This window comes from Citrus sinensis, chromosome 6 (assembly GCF_022201045.2).
Source record: "Citrus sinensis cultivar Valencia sweet orange chromosome 6, DVS_A1.0, whole genome shotgun sequence".
NCBI classification, from domain to species: Eukaryota; Viridiplantae; Streptophyta; class Magnoliopsida; order Sapindales; family Rutaceae; genus Citrus; species Citrus sinensis.
The window spans coordinates 21,748,388-21,769,108 of record NC_068561.1 but is presented as its reverse complement, the minus strand read 5'-3'; the positions used below and the strand labels follow the sequence as shown (position 1 = coordinate 21,769,108).

Sequence of the window (20,721 nt, the reverse complement as noted above, 5' to 3'; positions counted from 1 at the left end):
AGAAAAATTAATCTAAGCTATTCTATCAGAAAATAATCATAATGTTTCGTCATTTCCATAAATTAAAAAAGAACAATTGTGATAAATTCATTTAATCTATGTGTGAATTATTTTTAATAATAAAATATGTGAATTTGGTTGACACAAAAAAACACGAAGAATAGGCAATCTTCATCTTACATGCATGTAAAATACAATTATTTTATTTATTTCCTTGGGCCAAAAGAAAGGGTAAATTGGTAATCCCATGGAGGTTTGTCCACCAAGAAGACAAACAAGGAAAAGTCAGTTTAAAACCGGGCAAATGCATAGAAAGTATAATCATGAACAAAGCACACCGTTTTGTATTAAACCTAAAACCATTTAATTAAATCAAACGGCTCACGTTAACGCAACCTATCTATAAAAAAAACCTACTCCTAACAACACTTCACTTAATCACAAGGCTCTTGTCGCACTCACAGACTCTCTCTCTCGTTCTAGATCTTTCTTCGCTTTTCCAGCTTTCAGAAAATGGCAATAACCATCACTGCCGTCAAAGCCAGGCAGATCTTTGACAGCCGTGGAAATCCAACGGTGGAGGTTTGTATCTTTACCAGATCTTCTCTCTTTCTATGTCGCCGATCTCTTTGTACTTCGTTTCGATGAGATAGATAATTTTTAAGGCTTTGTTGACTAATCTGTTACTCAATTCTAATATTATAGGTCGACGTGACAACATCAGATGGCCACGTGGCTAGAGCTGCTGTTCCAAGCGGTGCATCCACCGGTAAGTTTACAGTTTACTGCATGAGTTGTTGTAAGTAGTGTATTATTATTATTATTATTATTGGTTTGCTTTTTTTTAATTAATTTATTAAATTAATTGGTTTATAGGAATTTATGAGGCGCTTGAACTAAGAGACGGAGGCTCTGATTACCTAGGCAAGGGTGTATCGAAGGTTAGTTTTATCACCTTTGTGATTTTGTCTCAGTTGCAAATTATTCGTATTCACATTTTACTCTTCCTGACCATGTTTAATCTATGTAGGCTGTTAGCAATGTCAACGCCATCATTGGCCCTGCACTCGCTGGCAAGGTTTGCTAAGTTTTGCGTTTGTTTTTATCAGATTGTTGTTTTATTTGTCTGGTTTCGGATTTTTATCATTCTCCATCTGAACTTGAAACTTTGTGTTGTTCTTTCACGCAGGACCCAACTGAGCAGACTGCTATTGACAACTATATGGTACAACAACTTGATGGAACTGTAAATGAGTGGGGTTGGTGCAAACAGAAGGTATATTGACAACTGTTTCTTTGCTTTCAATTTTGTTTTAATTGGTTATTTAAATTCATACTGATCATTGTTTTTTGATGTTGAGTTCTCAGCTTGGAGCAAACGCCATTTTGGCTGTCTCCCTAGCTGTCTGCAAGGCTGGTGCACATGTCAAGAAGATTCCTCTTTACAAGGTTTGTTGTCCATCACTCTTTTAATAGATACTTCTATGCCTAAGAGTTTTTTGAATTGTTTTAATGATGGGTGAAATTTGTTTGGCACTTGCCAAGAAAAAAATGAGTTCATTTAATATGTAGTGAACCAATGTTTTTTCCCTGGTTTTTCTTGTGATGAATCTGATTTTTTGGGGGGGGGGGTGGGTTTGAATGCAGCAAAATTTGTTTGGCACTTGCAAAGAAAAAAATGAGTGCATTTAATATATAGTGAACCAATGTTTTTTCCCTGGTTTTTCTTGTGATGAATCTGATTTTTTTTTTCTTTGGGGTTTTTGAATGCAGCATATTGCCGAACTCTCTGGTAACAAGAATTTGGTGTTGCCAGTGCCAGCATTCAATGTCATTAATGGTGGATCACATGCTGGAAACAAACTTGCTATGCAGGTGTGTTTCTTGATACTTCCCTTGATTTATATTCTATGGGTTCTCTTCCATAATCAGATTCTTATTCATTTCTTCCTGCAGGAGTTTATGATTCTTCCTGTAGGAGCTTCCTCTTTCAAAGAAGCCATGAAGATGGGTGTAGAAGTATATCACCATCTGAAGGTAGTTTACAACCTTTTCATTAAGGATCTATTGCTTCTTCTAATTGTTTTACTTAGAACTGTTATTCATTGGATATCAGGGGAAAAAAATTCATCATTGATTGTCACTATTGGATACTGTGAGCATTGTAATGACATCATGATTGTTTATCAGAGTTCTATGCAAGGGGGAAAAAAATTCATCATTGATTGTCACTATTGGATACTATGAGCATTGTAATGACATTATGATTGTTTATCAGAGTTCTATGTAAATATTTTAATCAATTTATAATTACTTCATGATTTTCAAAGAAACTTGGTTGGACTCTCTCGGTGGTGTTTTCTACTTTTGGCTTTAGGTGCTGGATCTTTGTGTGTATCAGTAAATACTTAGTTAAATGATTGTGTTGTCAGAAACTTTTTGTCCTTCCTGACTTGAAAGTGTCTTCAATTGCCTTTGAGAGAACAGAGCATGCTATCTATTTTGCTGCTTATGTTCCGTTGCGGGCATATAGTAATCGTAATTCCTTTTTTGTATCGCTGCAAGTTGATTTCTTTTTCTTATATCTCGCAGTGGAGAAGAAGGCCTTATACATACCTTCCTTTTAGACACTCCTAATTCTTATGAAGTTTCATATGGCTTTTTGTTACCCGGACATTTGCTAAATACAGTGCTCTTTCCTTATCGTGTAGGCTGTGATTAAAAAGAAATACGGCCAGGATGCTACAAATGTTGGTGATGAAGGCGGTTTTGCTCCCAATATTCAGGTCAATCAGAGTTCAACTCTGTCTAATGATTTTTATTTATGTTCTTGTTTTGTTCATTTATTCAAAATTATGGTTCCGCTAATTCAGGAGAACAAGGAAGGACTTGAATTGCTCAACACAGCCATTGCTAAAGCCGGTTACACAGGCAAAGTTAGTAACATCTTCAATCACTTGTTTGTATTTTACTTTTTAAATTCTCTTAAATTGCTTTTGGGTATCCTGACATCACAACAATTGACAAATTTAATAAGATTTACTTAATATTGTTAGGTTGTCATTGGAATGGATGTTGCTGCATCTGAATTCTATGGCTCAGATAAGACTTATGATCTGAACTTCAAGGAAGAGGTGAGTTTCTGTTACATGATAACATTGGCAATGCAAGTATTGGTAGTTGGCATGAGCCACTTATTTGGTTTAGCAGTCGCAATTTGTTGTCGGATTTGCATAATCATTTGAAGTTGTAGCCCAATCATCGTCGGTTGGGTGTATGCATTACTCAAGCCAGTCCTTTAGGAGAAATATTCATTAACATGTTGTCTGTTGCTATTACTTTAATTCTGTTCTGATCAACTTTCTCCTTATTTGTCCATGTTTTGTGGTAAAATACTTTTTCTTTTTTTTCCCTGTTTTCTTAAATTTTTTGGTTTTATTTTTTCAGAACAATGATGGTTCACAAAAGATCTCAGGAGATGCACTCAAAGATCTCTATAAGTCATTCATCTCTGATTATCCTATTGTATCAATTGAAGATCCATTTGACCAAGACGACTGGGAGCACTATGCCAAGCTAACCAGTGAGGTTGGAGAAAAAGTACAAATTGTTGGAGATGATCTTTTGGTCACCAATCCTAAGGTAAATATGGACATTTATTAGGATTTTTAAGAGGAAGTTGTGCATGAATTTATTTTTCTTTTCTTTAATGAAGCATGAAAACCTGAGTTCTCTTTTTTTGTATTCTAGAGCCCTCAACATTTATTTATTGTCTGTGTTGCAGAGGGTTGAGAAGGCTATCAAAGAGAAGACCTGCAACGCCCTCCTTCTCAAGGTACTTCTTTAGTCCTTTATTTGGTCATTGGTTTACTCTTGCTTTATGACGTTGTAAATGAAAATCTGTTCCTTCTCTCTGTTCTGGTGGAAAGGTTAATCAAATTGGATCTGTAACTGAGAGCATTGAAGCCGTCAGAATGTCCAAGCAAGCTGGGTGGGGTGTGATGGCCAGCCACCGCAGTGGTGAGACTGAAGATACTTTCATTGCCGATCTCTCAGTGGGCTTGGCCACGGTAAATATGCTCTTTATATAAATGATACCATTGCTCAATTACAAGCAAAGTTTATTATAAGACTTTTGTTTCTTATTGTTTTCTTGTTCATGATCAGGGTCAAATTAAGACAGGAGCACCATGCAGGTCAGAGCGTCTTGCAAAGTATAATCAGGTCAGCATCTTCTTATTTCATCTTGAAAGATCATTTGACCTGTCTTCTTTTGCTTTTCCCAAATTTTAACGTTTCAGAATTTGTGGGCTTGACTATAATTTAATATGTTCATGTAGCTTCTGAGAATTGAAGAAGAGCTCGGTGCTGAAGCAGTTTATGCTGGTGCCAAGTTCCGTGCCCCTGTTGAACCCTACTAGAGTTTGAGATGCTGATCTGGTGTGGTGCTGGATTTGAGCAATGGAGGTTTACTTCAATAAGTTATGTAAAATGGATTTTTATGGGTTTTTAGCATTTTGTGACCCAAGATATTTCCTCAATAATTTTGACACAGTTTTTGTCTGAGAGCTTGAACCTTGCTGTATGAGGAACCATTTCCTAGAGCATGTTTTATTAAAATGAGTATCTAGTTGCGGTGCTAAGGCATTGTTTCTTTCTTATTAGAATTTCAGCTCTGGCTTTTATCAGTTATTACTCTCCTTTGGCAGTTTTTACTTTTAAGTGCTTATTATGCCAGTTGATCTGCGTTGTGGCAATAAAACTAATACGGATTCATTCGAGCCATTGCATCACGAAAATGTTTTCCGAAAATTCCGTGGCTGGATCTCCCTTGAAGAATGGTTTAGGGTTGTTATCAACTAATTTCGTTGCCCCAGGCATGTTGCATTGCCGCTTCTTGAGATGGCGGAAAACAGGATCCACGTACTCTGATGCGTGACATATTTTTGTTTGAAATTATTTTTAAAAAAATTTGGTCTTGATTTCAAAATAATAATTGAAAATGAAAACAAACGTCACTCTTCCTCCCCTTTAATATTATACCCGGATATCACTCATACCAGACGCTCTTGTTTTTGTTGCCATTGGCTTGCTAGATCGTCAAACAACCGTCGTCCAGGCGGCCTAATTAGAGGTGGACAAATCCAATCCGACCTAATAAATTCAATTCAATCCAATTTAAATTTGAGAGATTGAGTGGGGTTTTTGTAAATTAATTGGATCAAGTTTTTTGAACCTAATTAATAATTTGGTTTGGTTGGATTAATTATCATAATCTCATTTAACTGAATCTAAGTACCCAACCCACATAAATAATAATAATAATAATAATAATAATATGTCAATCCTTAATTACAAAATTCTTTTGTAGAATAAACTAGTTCATTCTCGTATCTATTGCTCCAAACTCCAATTCTAGAACTAAAATCACTCCGTCAAACTTCAATTTCATTTAAAGCAATTTTTTTTTATTTGTTCATTCTTATTTTTTTATTATACTTTTAACTTTTATTATTGAATTGGCTTATTTATTTTCGTAGAACACGTATGTCTAAAAGCTAATTATCAAAATTTTATTAATTTTAATATGGATGGTTTTTTAATTTTCTTTATGGAATACTATAAGGTGAATGAAAATTCGATGTTGTAATAGATTTATAATTGATTTTAATAAATTTCATATCTTTTTTCTTTATCTAATTTTACATTTAACATTCAACCCAGTCAACTTGATGATTCAAGGGTTAGATTGAATTTGGTTGAACATCTTTATTTAATTAGATTGGGTTCATTTTATTTCAACTAATTTAATAATGCCCAAAATTAAAATTTTACAAGTTTTATTCAACTCAACTCATGCCCACCCCTAATCTCATCTTTACCTCCCTCTCTTTTTCTTTCTTAAATGCTAATTGCTTTTGAAAATGTTTTGGTCAATTTAAAACAAATCATTGTATCATGCTAGGACTTCTTTAAACATTATTGCACATCTTTTGAAAACAAATTTTACACAAACAATTACATACTTTCCATCATTTAACTAAAAAGAAAAAATTACTAATCATGCAGGCTGTGGGGTTCGAACCCACGCGCACTTATGTGCAGAAGATCTTAAGTCTTCCCCCTTAACCTCTCGGGCAAACCTGCTCTTGTTTTCAAACTCTTCGAGTTTACTTATATATATATTTTACTAAATAAAATGCAACAACCTCTATCTCGTGATTATAAAATTTGTTCGACCGCTAGAAACCCTAATCACACAAAATCAGAGAGAGAACGAGAGAGAGAGAGAGAGAGAGCAAAATCATTGAGCACATCAGAGTCTCAGCAAAGAGGGGAGTATGGCGGAGCACTTAGCTTCAATATTCGGAACCGAAAAGGACAGAGTAAACTGTCCGTTCTATTTCAAGATCGGCGCGTGCAGGCACGGCGATCGATGCTCTCGGCTTCATACGAAGCCCAGCATCAGCCCCACACTCCTCCTCTCCAACATGTACCAACGCCCCGACATGATCACTCCCGGCGTTGACCCGCAGGGCCAGGCCCTTGACCCTCGCAAGATCCAAGATCACTTCGAGGATTTTTACGAGGATCTGTTCGAGGAACTAAGCAAGTACGGCGAGATTGAGAGCTTGAACATCTGTGACAATTTGGCCGATCACATGGTCGGTAACGTGTATGTTCAGTTTAGAGAAGAAGAACATGCTGCTAATGCTCTTCGCAATCTCAATGGGAGGTTCTATGCAGGTTATTATGTCATAACAATAGTTTTTTTTTTTGTCGTTATTTTTAGTTTTATTAATCAACTGTTAGGAGGTTGATATGATTGATTGAGTAGAATTAATAATGAATTAAAATTTTTTAAACATACTGTTTTTGTGTGATATGTGTCGGAGAATTTTTTCTTTCTCCTAGTGTTTTAGATAATAATTTGATAAAATTTTGACATGACTAGTTCAATATGTTAGGGCGCCCCATCATTGTCGACTTCTCTCCTGTCACGGATTTTCGGGAAGCTACTTGTAGGCAGTACGAGGAAAATGTATGCAATCGAGGTGGTTACTGTAACTTTATGCATTTGAAGAAGATTAGCAGGTTGGTTTCTACTTTCCATGTATTTATTTTTACCCTTCTGCAATTATTGGTTGGTGACTTAGTGGTTGATGCAATATTTTCTCTTTTTTGAATCAATTCAGGGAGCTGAGGAGGCGATTGTTTGGCAGAAGTAGGAGAAGACGCAGCCGCAGTCGAAGCAGAAGCCGTAGTCCTCATAAGTATCGTGGTGGTTATGAGGAGCGTTCACATGGTGGTGGCCGTGGTTCTGGTAGAAGAGATGATGACAGGGATCATCGCCTACATGGCAGAGGCAGGAGGCCTAGAAGCAGAAGTCCTGGACGTAGGGGGGGACGAAGTAGAAGCCCGGGAGCAAGGAGGAGAAGTCCAGTTAGAGAAAGTAGTGTTGAAAGAAGGGCTAAGATTGAGCAATGGAACAGGGAAAAGGAGCAGGCAGATTCTGGTAATAAGGTTGATAACAGTAGCTACAATGATGACAGGAACGATGATGATAGGGATGGCAATGGCTTTACTCCAAATGGAGGTGAATATAGTGATCCTCAGCAGCACTAAGAGAGTGGTGATTACAACTAAGGGCTCAAGTGGAATTCTTCTGGTTTGTTCCTATGCTTTATTTTAGTTGGTGCAAAATTTAAATCTTGTTTATGCAACATTGCAGCTTTTCTTTGTTGTTAGATAGGCCATTTAAAAAATATGGCTTATTGCACATTTCCACTGTGCAGGTGGAGTACAGGTCTACCACCGTCGTCTTGTTGAAAGTAAAACTATTTTTCCAAAGAAAACAAAAATTCTCCCCCTGCTATAATTTAAAAGGAGAATAAAATAGAATTAACTTAAAAATAAAAAATTCAACAATTGTGCTTTTATTCATCTATTGCCACCTTCCAAGAACTCTTTTCCTCGAAAGTCATTGTGCATGTTTCTTTCAGTTAAAGAATCATCCACAGCTATTTTGTACCAATGATTTCCAGAAATTGTTGTCCTCGACCCTACAAGATATTAGCTAAATATTGTGCGACAGTGTTAGATAGAAAGGTCAAAAGAGTGAAGATGGAAAGAGTGAACTTTCGTTGTGAAACTACTAACATTTTGGTAAATTTAGGTCATTGACTGAGGTTTTTTTGCAAGATTTTGTATTCCTTCTTCTAAATTCTCCAAAAGTAAATTTTTCTCGGCCACTTACTGCTCGAATCAAAGTAAAAATAATTAGGGGGGGTGGCGTATCTGCTCAAAAGTTGTGGTATCTTTTTGTCTGATACAGTTGATTTTTGCAGGCCTAGTTAATCTTTTCTGGTAGGGATCTGAATAGTTTCTATTATTTTTTTTGAAAGGCTATGATCTTACCTTTATTACAAGTTTTGCAGGTTCAGGTTTCCTGCTTCCCAGGATCAGGCCTCAATTTTTTTCTGCAGCTTACCATGATATTTGTATACAGGTTGGTGTCGTTGTTTGCAGAGCATGTTTGTAGGATTGTAAGCTATGGATCTACTTACAAGAATAGCGCAATTAAGAAGTTAGCTGCTGAGGTCGGATGTTGCCGCACAGAGAACTTGTTCTGTTGTTTGATACGTGGGGAATTGAGAGATGCCATCTTTGGGATTTTGAATTGTTTAAATACAGCATTGTGTTCTGAATTATGCTGCGTAAAGAATATTGCTTCGACTATTTAAATGCAAGCTTTTATCAATATGTAAGTTTATTAGAGTGCTGTTGTGGGGACATATATGCTAAAGGTCTCTTTAATGATTCCGTTGAGTCAAGATTTCGTCCTGATTTGGATTGAGAACTCGCAGGATCTCGAATTCTCGATTATAGCTCCATCAAAATATTATGTTTAGGGCGTAGAACTCCATCACGGTTTAATATTTGGGCGTCCTACTGAACTTTTAGAACTGCTGCTGACAACTGATATGCATTTCAATGTTTATCAATAAAACTCAATTATCTTGTGTAATTAAGAGGCAAAAAGTACTATCAAATGATTTTTCAGCAGTATAACTCTGGAAAATTTGTTTCCACTTGGTTAGTTAAAATGTGCAGAATCAAATTTCAATTTTCACACTTGAATTAAAAAGTTAGCAAAATGTTACCAGAGGTACCCGAGACTCTGAAGTTTGAATTCAGACGCCCTAAACGCTTGAACTACGAAAGTAAAACAATAGTTTCAAAGGGTCGGCTGCTAAGCAAGTACGGAAACCCCAATACGCTGATATTAGATTTTAGCCAAACATTCAAGTGATCGGGTATCAACATAAAAAAGAAATCCAGGAACAAATCTTCCTATTAGACTCCGTAGAACCACAAAGTCAATATTAGATAGTCACATAATAGATTGCTGTCCTACATTAAACTATCCATTTCCATTTTTTTTTTCCCGAAATTCCTCCCTGAGAAGCAGTAAGGTAACCTAAGCACAAAAGGCCGTTTCAACGCCATCTTTCATGCTGGAGCACCGTGCTTGGCTTTTGTATGAGATTGCAAACCACCTTCAGTGGTAAATGACCTATGACGAGAAGGATAATGTAAGAAAATTGGGCTGCTTCAAACAATATCAAATTTCAATAAGCCTTGTGCGGCTCATTTACCTATTGCATGATTTGCAGGGAAATGAACCGCCTGATTTATGAGGCTGCTGCTTTGTCTGGTCATTGTTAGCAGGAGTCTTAGCAGACTTCTTTGAGGGGTGTGGAGTTGCAATGTGACTGACCCCTTTCTTCTCCTCTGCATGAAACAGCTATCAACTCTTCAGAAATCCTTCGTTATCACTTTAGCATATGTCTAATGCTAAAGCTTGCATCGCAGCATTTAATCAATGCATAACAGTGACATTTAAGTAACAGTTGGGACTATCTTACACAATGTCAGTGAAGCCAACCAACAAAGGAATCGATAGAAATACAACATAATTAATCAATATTGTAGTCTCTAAAAATAGGTGATCGAGAAGGTCATTAACTTAAAAAATTCTGCATTTTAATATATCAAGCTTTCAGCTGACAACTGATGGGCAATACCACAATCATTTTACTAGTCCAAAATAAGAAATATAACATAAACAATAGATATATCACTAAACAAAACAAGAGAATTAACACTTCTAGAAAATCCATAAAGGAGACAAGAATTCACCTGTCTTTTGAGGTGTGACAAATTTAGCCTTCTTGTCAGGAACATAGGTTTTTGAAGCAGACTCCACAGGTCTCTTCTTGCTTGATTCAGCCTTGAGAAACCAACAACAGTTAGTAGATGCTGTTTGCGGGGTTACATAATAAAACTGGATAAACCACCATATGTACATTTTTTTTTCCTACCATATGCACATAGGTAAATGCCCCATAAAAAAAAGGTATTCATGCCCTCACCTTCTTTGGGGTCTCCTCATCTTCATCATCACTTTCGCTCTCATCAGTGCCTTCATCATCTTCGTCGTCATCGCTTTCATCAAGCTCTCCACTACTCTCATCACTACTACCATCACGATTAACGAGATTTGGATTCTGCCAGGTTAACCCTTCTCAGGTATAGGGCATGAAATTCTTTCTCAAGGAAATCTAAACATAAAGATTTACACTCATTTTTTTCCCAGGGAATTACATATATGAAGCTTTTAAATTGGTCAGAATCCCAATTCATTAAATGCACCCTCTCGGATTTAAGCCAATTGAAACTTTAGATTGATTATCTTCTCGTATACGGGGTGGATAGCATAGAGTTAAGATAAATAGTTGATACAAGTATTTCCTGTAATTCTTCTTAGAAAATGTCAAAATAAAGCTATTGCTGAAAGATTCTTTGGAAAATGCAAGTATTGATAAAAGGATGTAAAATATTGGAAAATTCAACAAGGAATGCAAAGTAAATTAATAAATAAAATTGAAAAACAGTGGATTACTTAAATTCAAATTAGAATTCAATGAGTAAAGAATATCACATATTAAGATAGATTCATCAAAAATATAGTAAAAGTTCCTTTTTTAATGTATGTGTGTGTGTGTGTGTGTGTGTGTAGAGAGAGAGAGAGAGAGAAAGTTAGATTACTAAGTTATGTTTACCCACAATTTGGAAAAAAAAAAAAAAAGTATTCATCCCCGCATAAGCACATGCAGGCATGTAAACCCCTGAATGTAGCAACTTATCTCAGATTCAAGTCTACTTCAACATGTTAAAACATAAAGTTGAAGCCAGAAAAGCAAGGAAAAGAAGAAAAACAGGCTTCCTTCCAATCAGGTCAAACCTCTCTTAACATAGACAGTAAAGCTGAAATGTTGTAGTATCTGAAGATAAACTGACAAACTAATTATAAATAATCATATATTTTGAGGTTTTTCCCAGGGTGATCCTTGGTTTCCAAGGACGACTTTTTCACTTTTTTACGCCCAAATCTGTTTTTAAAATAATTGCAAGTTTCACTTCTTATTGAGAAGTAATAGTAACAATGATAATAACCATCACCGTGGAAATTCTTGAATGGTCTACATAACTGTCTTAATGCAATAGAATAACATATATAGGAAACCAATTTTGATTAGTTATATTCACTGGCTAAAAGTCCTCTTAATTATTTCACAAGATTACCTTTCCCAAAGCCACCTAATTTTTAGTTTGAGAATATAAATATATACTTCAGCCCATAAAATTTAAAGTACCTCATCATCACTGGTCTCATCATCATCAGAGGATGAAGTGTTCAAATCACTGTCATCAGAATCACTACCATCGGCCTTCAGTTTGGGTTTAACATCCTTCTTATTCTGCTTAGCAGTGGAAGCACTGGGCTCGACAGCAATGGGCTTTTCAGAAAGAGGTTTGGCCTGTAACTCGGGTTTCCCTACGTGGTAAAAAATACGCAAAAAATTCTAAAATCTACATAATCTAATTCTTAGTAAGAAAAGTTTCAAAGTGAGCATTATCATTACCATTACTAACAAGCCGAATATCCATTTTGTCTTCATCAGAGTCTGAAAATCACAAGACAAGGATGGCCATTTACTTTCAAGAAAAAGTTAATATACGAATAAAAAATAAAAGAGGAGCGCTGTGGCACTAACTCACCAGAATTATCATCATCATCAGTAGTGGGAACAAAACAAAGAGCAGTCAAGGAGGCCAAAAACATGAAAACCAAGAAAATTCAATAATTTAATCAATGACTAACAAACATATGGATAAATGTCAAGGCATGCAAAGGGATGAGTGGAAAGGATATCCCTCTGTTCGAAGTTTATATCCAGTGAAGTAGACACTCCCATTTTTCCAATTATGAGACAGTTCAAAATCTTTTTCAATAGCCAGATCAAAACTAAACTGAGGGAACTTCTGAGCAGAAAGAGTTCCGAGAACAAGCTTCTTATCATCAACCTTCAGATAGAGATATACAGATTCACTTCCTTTATCCTTCTTGATCTCACCAAGAGAAGCCTGAGAGCAGCAATTTAAAAACCATAAAGTGTCAACAGTTAGCCCTGAACAGTAAAAACAGGAAGTAAATTCATAGACAATGGATTAAAACCTGTGAGAGATGCACAATTTTGTTATCACCCGGATTAATCTTTAGCGGTTGTCCACTTTTCACCTCAACACCTGGACATTACATACACCACAAGATATTACACAAGCCACAAGGACAGGACCAGATCAAGAGGCAAAAAAGAAAGCACAATAGCTGGCAGATATCCAAGAGTCAAAGCCATGGTGGCAACAACTGAGGGATACATGAAGATATCATCCTTTAATCTATGATAACATGTAGCTACTGTTGTGCCAAACAAAACAACCGGGAACCATATTGCATTAATAAAAAAAAAACCTAAAAGCTGTCGGACTACACAGTTTCATAATAAATCAGAAATTACTAGAATTAACAATTAAAAAATAAATAATTACTGAATTGATAATTTTCTCCACAGCCAAACATCTAACATTTAAAATTATTTTCTTCCGTCGAATAGAAATTGACATTGTTAAAAATAAAAACGAACAGCGGTTTCTAGTGGTGAAAACATAACCTCAATTATGATCCTTCATTTTCTCGGCAACCAAACAGATAATGGAGTCAAAATAGAAAAAAAAAAAGAAAAAAAAAAAGCAAGTGATCATAGAATATTCATTTACCCCAGAACTCCATGAGTGTTGACATGACAGAGAGTGGCGAGTGCCTTGTTCTATTATTTTCTACAAGAGCTACTAGAATATATAATTATTTTTAAGAAAAATGGATTTTGGGGAATTTACGGAATTGTTTTTAGGGCTGGAACTTCGAGGTATATCAAGGGTCGATGGGGTTTTACAATTGTGTGACGAGTGACATCCTAAATTGATCCGACGCGTTACCACTTGGCGCGTTTTTACGGATTCCATTTGCGGACGACAAGTCGCCAATTTTCGAACTACAGGTCGTCCGTTTAGATGCTGACACGACTCACTAGTTCGGAGTTTCTGTGGTTTTTTTTTTGGCATATGTGATAGACATGATATAATCATTTTAAGGGCCTGTAGTTCATAATCATTTTAAGGGCCTATAGACATGATAGGCCCAATCTTGAAATCAAATCCGACATGGATTGATTGCCTCATTCTGGATGGTATAATGGTAATCGTCTTTTATTAGGTATCGATTTTTTTTTCCTTTGGGAAAATGTATGGAAATTTTTTAAATTCTAATACATAATTAGTAAGTGTGATCCGGTGCATTCGAATGTAAGTATTCGAAGTAATGGGTGCTCACAGTGTGCGTAATAATACCACATATCTCTGTCTAATTAATTTATAATTTTATCATTATTAATAAAGAGTGATGAAATTCTGAAGCGAGTACATTGATACTCACTAGATCAAATAATAGACCAAAGATTGGAGCTTGCGAATGTTTTTGACCTCTAAACTCAAATATTTAATATGAGTTTTTTTTTTTCTTAACCACAAGGTATTTTGGGGAGGGTCTCAATTATGGGAGGCACCTTTAAACCCGTACCACAACTCAGATTAAAAGTCTTCGTTCGAACTGGGAGGTACAAGTTCTTCCAACAAAGGCGACTTCCATGCGATTCGCACTGGGAGTAAATCTAGTCAAGCTACTTAAGTGGACTCCATTATCAGTGAAGCCAACACTTTATTAATTAATAATACGAGTTTATTTGCAAATGTAAACTCAAATAATAATAATAATAATCCGTAATTCAAAAATAAGAATCATAATAACAACTTAAGTTTCGGCCGCCCGCCTTGTGTGGGACATCATTCTATTATAAAATCGAACACGACCCAAAGCCAACAACATTACAAGAGTCAGGAAGCAAAGTGGCAGAGACCGGAGTGAGAGTGGGAGTGTTACAGTCTGCCAAAAATGGATCTGGGTTTTCTTTTACACGCTATAATTCCTTCAGTAGACTCCGTTAGTACTTGTTTAAATTAACCCCTCTTTACTTTTATGTCAATACCGTTTGCATTTGCACTCAATTGTTGCTGTTCATATATCAGGCTGCTATATTGATCACATTCTTAACCTACTTGGCAATTGCTGGATCTATTTTACCCGGCAAAGTTGTTCCTGGCGCTGTATTACAAGACGGCACTCGACTTCATTACCTTTGCAATGGTCTGTTAGTTAGCTATTTCAACTTGTTACAGAATTATGTGTTGTGTTTCTGATGTTTGTTAATTGCTTTTACTTCAATAGGTTTGTTTGCACTTACACTGTTGGTTGCGCTTCTTGGTTTTGGAGCCTATATGAATTTCATATCAGCCACTGTATGTATCCTCTACTTTATGATCTTTTGTTTACCTGCCTGTAATTACTGCATTGCTTCAACATACTCATCATTAGTATCTGAAACGCAGTTTTGCTCTCCTCTAATTTCGATTTGTTAATGAATTTAGAATGATTTGATTTGAATATTTAGGTGAACCCAAAGCCTATAATTGAAAGCCCAAAGGTGCAATAGTTGCATCTTTGAAAAATGATGAATTTTAGGCGCTTTTATCTTGTGAATGTGCACATGCCTTCTGATGTTACGATGTTTGTAGGTGATATCAGATAGAGGATTTGAGCTGCTATCGACAACTTTTATATTCAGTGTTCTTGTAAGATATACTGTTACATCTTTTGCTACTTGAATTTATTTTTATTTTCTTGCATATGGTTCTGTTTTGCAGTGGTTGAATGAACGAATCTACTTCTTGCACTTTAAATTAACAAACGTCTCTTCTGGTTACTTTAGAGACTTGTAGAAAAATGGTTTCCACAAAAAGTATTTGAAATAAAAATTTTCACATCCGTGCTCATCTGCTTTTTAGTTGATCACAGAGTCAAACCTTTTTGACTAACCAGATTATCTAATGCAATATAGAACTGTCACTTTCTGCTTTCAAATTACAGGGTTTTTCGTTTTTTCAGTAATATTTGTTTTGGTGGTAAATTGACTTCCATTTCATACTTCAGTACAAGCTCAATATTGTGGGCACAAAATTAAGTTCTGATTGCAATTGTGTTGGTCATATATCTGAGCACTGTACTAATATCATTAATCACCTCCTTAGTTGTTAGCGCCCAATTTATTATTGGCTTATTAACTCATTATTTTCTGATTTGCTCTTCCATTTTCCCTTCTGCTTCATGCCAGGTAACATCGGCACTCTATGTTGCTGGTTGCAGGTCACGCAATAAGAGTTCTTCATTAAAGCCTCATGTCACAGGAAATCTAATGCATGACTGGTACTTCCAAAAAATTTCCTAATGCACCTTGGTGCTTTATTAAACCATTTCTCGATTCTATTTTTAGAGAAGTAACCATTGAATTTATTTTCACAAAAGAACACTTCTTTTACTGAATTTCAGATTTGTTAGCTTTGAAGTGGAAATTCAGTGTCAGCGTTGTACACTTCCTTTCCATTTTGTTCAGTTTTAACATGCTTTGGTCAAATTATCCTGATACTTCTATCTTGTGTGTAATCTTTAGGTGGTTTGGCATACAGCTGAATCCTCAATTTATGGCCATTGATCTCAAGTATGTAAGACCATCTTTGAATTTCTGTGGTTGCTTGTGTAGTTTTTGTATTAAAAAATAAAAAATAAAAATCTTATTAGCCTTACTTTTGAGGAGTTATGTTAACATTCTCTTTTACAATACCTGAATTATCATTCTCAAACTTAAACTAGAGGGTTATGTTTTTTGTGCGGTGCAGGGATTTGCTATTCAACATTTTTGCTTTCATAGATGAAATATTTCATAGTACCTAATCATAATTAGGATGGCTGAAATTATTTGGTTTTCAATCAGTACTGTTCACAGTAACTTCAGATCTCTGAATTTATTAGATTGATAAGAGTAAAAAGATTTGGACATGCTGTGGTGAACATGCCAATTCTAATGATGATATATTTATTCCCTGTAGGTTTTTCTTTGTTAGAGCTGGAATGATGGGATGGCTACTTATCAACTTATCAGTTCTGGCAAAAAGTATTCAAGATGGCACTTTAAGCCGATCAATGATCCTCTACCAACTATTTTGTGAGGTAATCTGTTGAGGCTAAGTCATATGCTATTACTTTTCAGGAGTCTTCATGTCATTTGCAGTTTCTATGTACTTTTCTGCTTATATTCACTCTTTCCCCCACTTTCTCAGGCGTACATTCTGGACTATTTTATTTATGAGGAGTATATGACCTTCACGTAAGTGCAATGCTTAATTGTTTTTGTGTGAGCATTTGGATATTCGGAACTGTAGTTTCATGTCTTCGAAGAAGTATCTTTGACTATTATATTCATCATTAAGTATTGCGCTTTCTTCTTCTAATTGTTGTATTATATGCTATGCACGAGCTTGATAATTGATTATAAGCAAAAATAGACAACTGACTGATTGGGGAGCAGGGAGTCAAGCAAAAACATGGCTGAAAAGGGTTATAGTTTAAAAGCTGTGATCTAGACTTGGAAGTCTGTTGGTGACCATAAAGATGAGCTAAGCTTACCTGTATGACCATTCACATTACATTTTAAACACAATATTTATTCTGTCTGAAATACTGTAAAATTTTAAAGGTTTATTCTTTTTGGCGAAGCAAGTTAGCTACTCCAAGAAACTCAACTTAAATTCAAATTTAATGTCTGAACTCATATTGAAGCTCAAGTACATAAATGCTTGGCTTCTTTGTCCTTGTGTTTGGTTTAAATTTGAAGAATTCTGTGTAATCTGGTCAAGATATGAGATTTGCCAGCATACCTGTTGAGACCAATGGTTCACATCCTGTTTGTATTTGCGTTCATTTCTTGCCCTGGCAGGGCATTTGTTTTTTCAATATACCTGTAGTTGTGTATACATATATAATATCTGCAATTATGACCCAGTAAATTCTCTCTTTCTGTTTTCTTCTCTCTTTTGTTTTATTGGGCGATTCAGAAATTGTTAATCTGGTCATTTATGCATGAATTTTTTACAAACCTGAAGCCCTTGTTGTATGTGGTTGTCTTTGACAGGTGGGACATAATTGCTGAGAGATTAGGCTTCATGTTGGTCTTTGGAGATCTAGTTTGGATTCCTTTCACTTTCAGCATCCAGGCACGTTATCATGAACTAGAGCACAAAAATATTGTATTTTTAACCTATCATTTTAAAATTATCTTTTACAACAGTCATTACACGTTTCTATTCATACGCTTGCTCAAGTCACATTTGTCAAACTATTTATCTCAAAGGGAAATCCAACGTATATGTTGGTACCAAGTTTTGGGCCAAAATAGCCCCTTACTTTTCTTGATGTTTAAGCCGTGAGCATTGGGGGGTTCTCATCCTCATTTTCTAATAGAACTCATCAGTCATGGTCACCTTACATGGTGAATCTAAACCTTGTCTGACCAGCCGACATTGATTGAGATCCAGTGTCTCCAGGGAAGCTTCTTTTGTCTTTTTTAAAATGTCCTTAGCTTGATGCCTCTTTGTTCAGTTAAAGTAGTCTGTCGCTTCTTAGGCAAAACTAACAATGGTCAATCCTGAAGAAGCATGAATGGTTCTTGTCCGCATGCATAATTTAAGCAATGTAGCACCACACAATATATGTATCTACTGATAACACCATATGATATTTTTTTAACTTGTAAATATTAATATTTATCATCTTTGTATGCATTACAGGGCTGGTGGCTTTTGCATAACCAGGTGGAGCTACCGACTGCAACTGTTATAGCTAATTGCATAATTTTTCTAATTGGGTAACTTCAATTGATGCATAGTTTGTACTATATTGACTTGTTTTGGAACTTATGCTAATGCAGCAGTTTAACACTTAAACTGAGCAGATATATGGTATTCAGAGGAGCAAATAAGCAAAAGCATGTGTTTAAAAAGAATCCAAAAACTCATATATGGGGTAAGCCCCCAAAGGTTATTGGGGGCAAGTTGCTTGCTTCTGGTTATTGGTAAGGTTTCCATCATATTCATTATAATTTATTTTTTCATTTTATTACTGCATATATTTTTAATATTAGGTTCTATTCTAGAGACTATATTTGGAGAAATAGTCTGATGGTAGTGATTAAATGGTAATTTTCAAATTGACAAGGTCTAAACAGGTTTCAGAAATGGGAGGAATGAAATACAAAGAGTTGATGTAGTTGGAATACTTGATATAATGTTATTTATTTTACTCAAGTCTGCTCTTGGTTAAATCTCAATGTTTGTTATATATTTCCTTTATTAATATGGGAAACTTATCTCTTGGATGCTGGTACAGTCCATGTTCTTGATGCTGTTTTTGATGCCTCATTTCATGAAAGTTCATGACATTGTGATTATTGTGTTGAAGGGGGATGGCAAGGCATTGTAATTACCTTGGGGACTTATTGCTGGCACTCTCCTTCAGTTTACCTTGTGGAACAAGGTATTTTTCAAGTTCTTACTACTCCGCATTTATAATACATCATTCCAAATTCCACATGCAGACAATTTCCATTACGAGAGTAAAATTATTTTTGCAGTTCACTGGTTCCATACTTTTATCCAATTTATCTTGTAATTCTACTAATATGGAGAGAAAGAAGAGATGAAGCTCGATGTGCGGCAAAGTATAGAGAAATATGGGTCGAATACTGTAGACTTGTGCCATGGAGAATATTACCATACTTTTACTAGCACAAAGATTCTGCAGTAGCTCTGCTGGCTACCTTGATACCTTGTGGTTTGCTTTCTATTCTTTTGTATTTGCTACAATAGGTCACATCCTATTTTGTCATAGCGGATAGTTCTGTAACTTGATTTACCTTGTAACTTTAACATCAGTCAATTGCTCGTACAGTTAAGAAAAATATAACGCTTGGAATTTTTCTTTAATCTTGCTTGGGTTCCTGCATTTTAGGATTTCATTTTATTTTTTGCGTGAATGATTCTTCAGAACTTGGTGACCCTATTCCCAGTCTTTTCGAACCGCAGTTCTGCTTATGGGCGATTTCCAGTACTGCTGCTCATTGGGCCTCAAGATTCCTCACTGAATCTGCTTTCGGCCCATCTGTCTTCTCAAGTCCTTGATAATGACATCTCACCAATTTTCTTTTTTTTGGTTACACTTGGAATTTTCTTCCTTTTTTTTTTTGTTATGTCTAAATTATTTTGCTATACTTTCAACTTCTTTGTTACATGATTTTGATATAAGGCCAAAATGTAGCAGAAAACTTGGTGCACTGCAATTTCACAGCCAAAATAACGTGTGGGCCTGCCCCGCAGCCCTCAATGAAGATGGTGAATAGAATACCATCATAATAATTGCAATACCTATTGGCGTTGGCGCAATTCCTATGACTTACCGAACCCTTGCTGACCGTGTAAATCATTATTAGAGTGCAAGAATTCTACAGGATCATCCACGTTACTTCATCAAAAATCAATGATGGCCATTTATGAAATTAATTAAGATAAAGGTTGAATGAAATCGAAGCTACCCACCAACTATTTTAGCCATATTAATTAAAAAATAGTAGTGTTGTTGCTCGGTAGTTGAGTGAAGTTGTCAATTAGCTCATTGTTTTGGGCACCAAATGCGTGAAATTTTCGCTGAGACAAAACTAGTCAAGGTGGTGGAAAGCGTGAAGGAAATTGTCCTTTTGTCCCCATCTCTGTCCTCTTTTTTTTTTATGGTGTCTCGTTCTTATCAAAATAGGCTGTGTGGTTTTGGTGTGGACACACTTCGTTTTAACCCCATTTTACATTTTACGGGATGGACACATGTATCCATCTTTTTAAACACTTGGCATGCATGCATACATACCATTACAAGTGCATGAACTTGTCTACTGCTTACTGCTATGTGGCCCCAAAACAAGAACAGAGAGAGCCGTGCCAAACAAACACATTAAATGTAAAAATTTTGACTAAACAAATTAAGGTTTTGTTTCATAACTCTCGTCTCTTTTATTAATGATGGCTTATCGTTCTTATCATATTGCTGTGGACGGTAGCTTTTACAACTACGTTTAACGTTTTACAGGATGGGCATGTTTTAGTTCACCGTTCAAACACTTGGCGTACATGCATGTACCATTAGTCCATTACAAATGCATTAACTTGCCGATTGCTCCAAAGAGGAACAAAGAGAGCCGTGCCAAACAATTAAATTACATTTACAAAATTGAGTAAACAAATTAAGGTTGGATTTGACGTAGT

At 35.8% G+C, this 20,721-nt stretch overlaps 4 protein-coding genes and 1 non-coding gene across 10 annotated transcripts; 3 read left to right on the top strand and 2 right to left on the bottom strand.

Moving 5' to 3' along the window:
- Positions 1 to 412: 412 nt before the first annotated feature.
- On the top strand, positions 413 to 4,688 carry LOC102616210 (enolase). Its single transcript, XM_006481844.4, has 16 exons — positions 413 to 582; positions 706 to 769; positions 877 to 941; positions 1,031 to 1,078; positions 1,190 to 1,276; positions 1,369 to 1,449; positions 1,774 to 1,875; positions 1,957 to 2,037; positions 2,712 to 2,786; positions 2,874 to 2,936; positions 3,057 to 3,134; positions 3,448 to 3,642; positions 3,785 to 3,835; positions 3,930 to 4,070; positions 4,168 to 4,224; positions 4,341 to 4,688. Exons 1-16 carry the CDS (start codon positions 514 to 516, stop codon positions 4,419 to 4,421), a joined length of 1,338 nt encoding a protein of 445 aa, XP_006481907.1. The 5' UTR covers positions 413 to 513; the 3' UTR covers positions 4,422 to 4,688.
- A 1,376-nt stretch (positions 4,689 to 6,064) lies between these two features.
- TRNAL-UAA (transfer RNA leucine (anticodon UAA)) lies at positions 6,065 to 6,147 on the bottom strand. The gene has a single exon. It is a non-coding gene; the product is annotated as a tRNA-Leu (tRNA).
- Positions 6,148 to 6,247: 100 nt separating this feature from the next.
- On the top strand, positions 6,248 to 8,820 carry LOC102615618 (splicing factor U2af small subunit B). 3 transcript variants are annotated; one of them, XR_371052.4, is made up of 5 exons: positions 6,248 to 6,747; positions 6,969 to 7,095; positions 7,197 to 7,669; positions 7,797 to 7,832; positions 8,510 to 8,820. XR_371052.4 is itself a non-coding variant. In XM_006481843.4 (4 exons), the coding sequence occupies exons 1-3, from the start codon at positions 6,342 to 6,344 to the stop codon at positions 7,624 to 7,626; spliced, it is 963 nt and encodes a 320-aa protein (XP_006481906.1). In that variant the 5' UTR covers positions 6,248 to 6,341; the 3' UTR covers positions 7,627 to 7,669; positions 8,510 to 8,820. The 3 variants fall into 3 exon arrangements, 2 of the variants coding, with proteins under 2 accessions (XP_006481906.1, XP_024955514.1); XM_006481843.4 differs by lacking the exon at positions 7,797 to 7,832; XM_025099746.2 differs by having other exon boundaries at positions 7,797 to 8,820.
- A 442-nt stretch (positions 8,821 to 9,262) lies between these two features.
- Positions 9,263 to 13,375, bottom strand: LOC102615049 (histone deacetylase HDT1). Of its 3 annotated transcripts, none has more exons than XR_371051.4 (10): positions 13,186 to 13,375; positions 12,584 to 12,654; positions 12,281 to 12,492; positions 12,127 to 12,149; positions 11,991 to 12,032; positions 11,721 to 11,902; positions 10,437 to 10,571; positions 10,204 to 10,294; positions 9,660 to 9,808; positions 9,263 to 9,577 (listed from the first exon to the last, which is right to left on the bottom strand). XR_371051.4 is itself a non-coding variant. In XM_006481840.4 (10 exons), the coding sequence occupies exons 1-10, from the start codon at positions 13,208 to 13,210 to the stop codon at positions 9,514 to 9,516; spliced, it is 981 nt and encodes a 326-aa protein (XP_006481903.1). In that variant the 5' UTR covers positions 13,211 to 13,371; the 3' UTR covers positions 9,263 to 9,513. The 3 variants fall into 3 exon arrangements, 2 of the variants coding, with proteins under 2 accessions (XP_006481903.1, XP_006481904.1); XM_006481840.4 differs by having other exon boundaries at positions 9,660 to 9,795; positions 13,186 to 13,371; XM_006481841.4 differs by having other exon boundaries at positions 9,660 to 9,795; positions 12,127 to 12,146; positions 13,186 to 13,371.
- A 924-nt stretch (positions 13,376 to 14,299) lies between these two features.
- On the top strand, positions 14,300 to 19,395 carry LOC102613973 (delta(14)-sterol reductase). Of its 2 annotated transcripts, XM_006481835.4 has the most exons (13): positions 14,300 to 14,464; positions 14,551 to 14,668; positions 14,750 to 14,820; positions 15,097 to 15,153; positions 15,693 to 15,784; positions 16,029 to 16,076; positions 16,465 to 16,585; positions 16,696 to 16,742; positions 17,547 to 17,628; positions 18,202 to 18,278; positions 18,366 to 18,485; positions 18,872 to 18,946; positions 19,044 to 19,395. In XM_006481835.4, the coding sequence occupies exons 1-13, from the start codon at positions 14,417 to 14,419 to the stop codon at positions 19,195 to 19,197; spliced, it is 1,110 nt and encodes a 369-aa protein (XP_006481898.1). In that variant the 5' UTR covers positions 14,300 to 14,416; the 3' UTR covers positions 19,198 to 19,395. The 2 variants fall into 2 exon arrangements, with proteins under 2 accessions (XP_006481898.1, XP_006481899.1); XM_006481836.4 differs by lacking the exon at positions 15,097 to 15,153.
- Positions 19,396 to 20,721: the final 1,326 nt, after the last annotated feature.

What these genes read in the sequence shown, in the direction of transcription:
- LOC102616210 (XM_006481844.4), top strand. Translation starts at nt 514, where the DNA reads ATGGCAATAACCATCACTGCCGTCAAAGCCAGGCAGATCTTTGACAGC. An exon ending in ATCTGAACTTCAAGGAAGAG is followed by an intron (nt 3,135 to 3,447) that starts GTGAGTTTCTGT and finishes TTATTTTTTCAG; the next exon opens with AACAATGATGGTTCACAAAA. An exon ending in GCAACGCCCTCCTTCTCAAG is followed by an intron (nt 3,836 to 3,929) that starts GTACTTCTTTAG and finishes TCTGGTGGAAAG; the next exon opens with GTTAATCAAATTGGATCTGT.
- LOC102615618 (XM_006481843.4), top strand. Translation starts at nt 6,342, where the DNA reads ATGGCGGAGCACTTAGCTTCAATATTCGGAACCGAAAAGGACAGAGTA. An exon ending in CAATGGGAGGTTCTATGCAG is followed by an intron (nt 6,748 to 6,968) that starts GTTATTATGTCA and finishes TCAATATGTTAG; the next exon opens with GGCGCCCCATCATTGTCGAC. An exon ending in CATTTGAAGAAGATTAGCAG is followed by an intron (nt 7,096 to 7,196) that starts GTTGGTTTCTAC and finishes GAATCAATTCAG; the next exon opens with GGAGCTGAGGAGGCGATTGT.
- LOC102615049 (XM_006481840.4), bottom strand. Translation starts at nt 13,210, where the DNA reads ATGTCAACACTCATGGAGTTCTGGG. An exon ending in TATTCGGCTTGTTAGTAATG is followed by an intron (nt 11,903 to 11,990) that starts GTAATGATAATG and finishes TTTACCACGTAG; the next exon opens with GGAAACCCGAGTTACAGGCC. An exon ending in ATGAGACCAGTGATGATGAG is followed by an intron (nt 10,572 to 11,720) that starts GTACTTTAAATT and finishes TTAACCTGGCAG; the next exon opens with AATCCAAATCTCGTTAATCG.
- LOC102613973 (XM_006481835.4), top strand. Translation starts at nt 14,417, where the DNA reads ATGGATCTGGGTTTTCTTTTACACGCTATAATTCCTTCAGTAGACTCC. An exon ending in CTTTTATATTCAGTGTTCTT is followed by an intron (nt 15,154 to 15,692) that starts GTAAGATATACT and finishes GCTTCATGCCAG; the next exon opens with GTAACATCGGCACTCTATGT. An exon ending in TGCATAATTTTTCTAATTGG is followed by an intron (nt 18,279 to 18,365) that starts GTAACTTCAATT and finishes TAAACTGAGCAG; the next exon opens with ATATATGGTATTCAGAGGAG.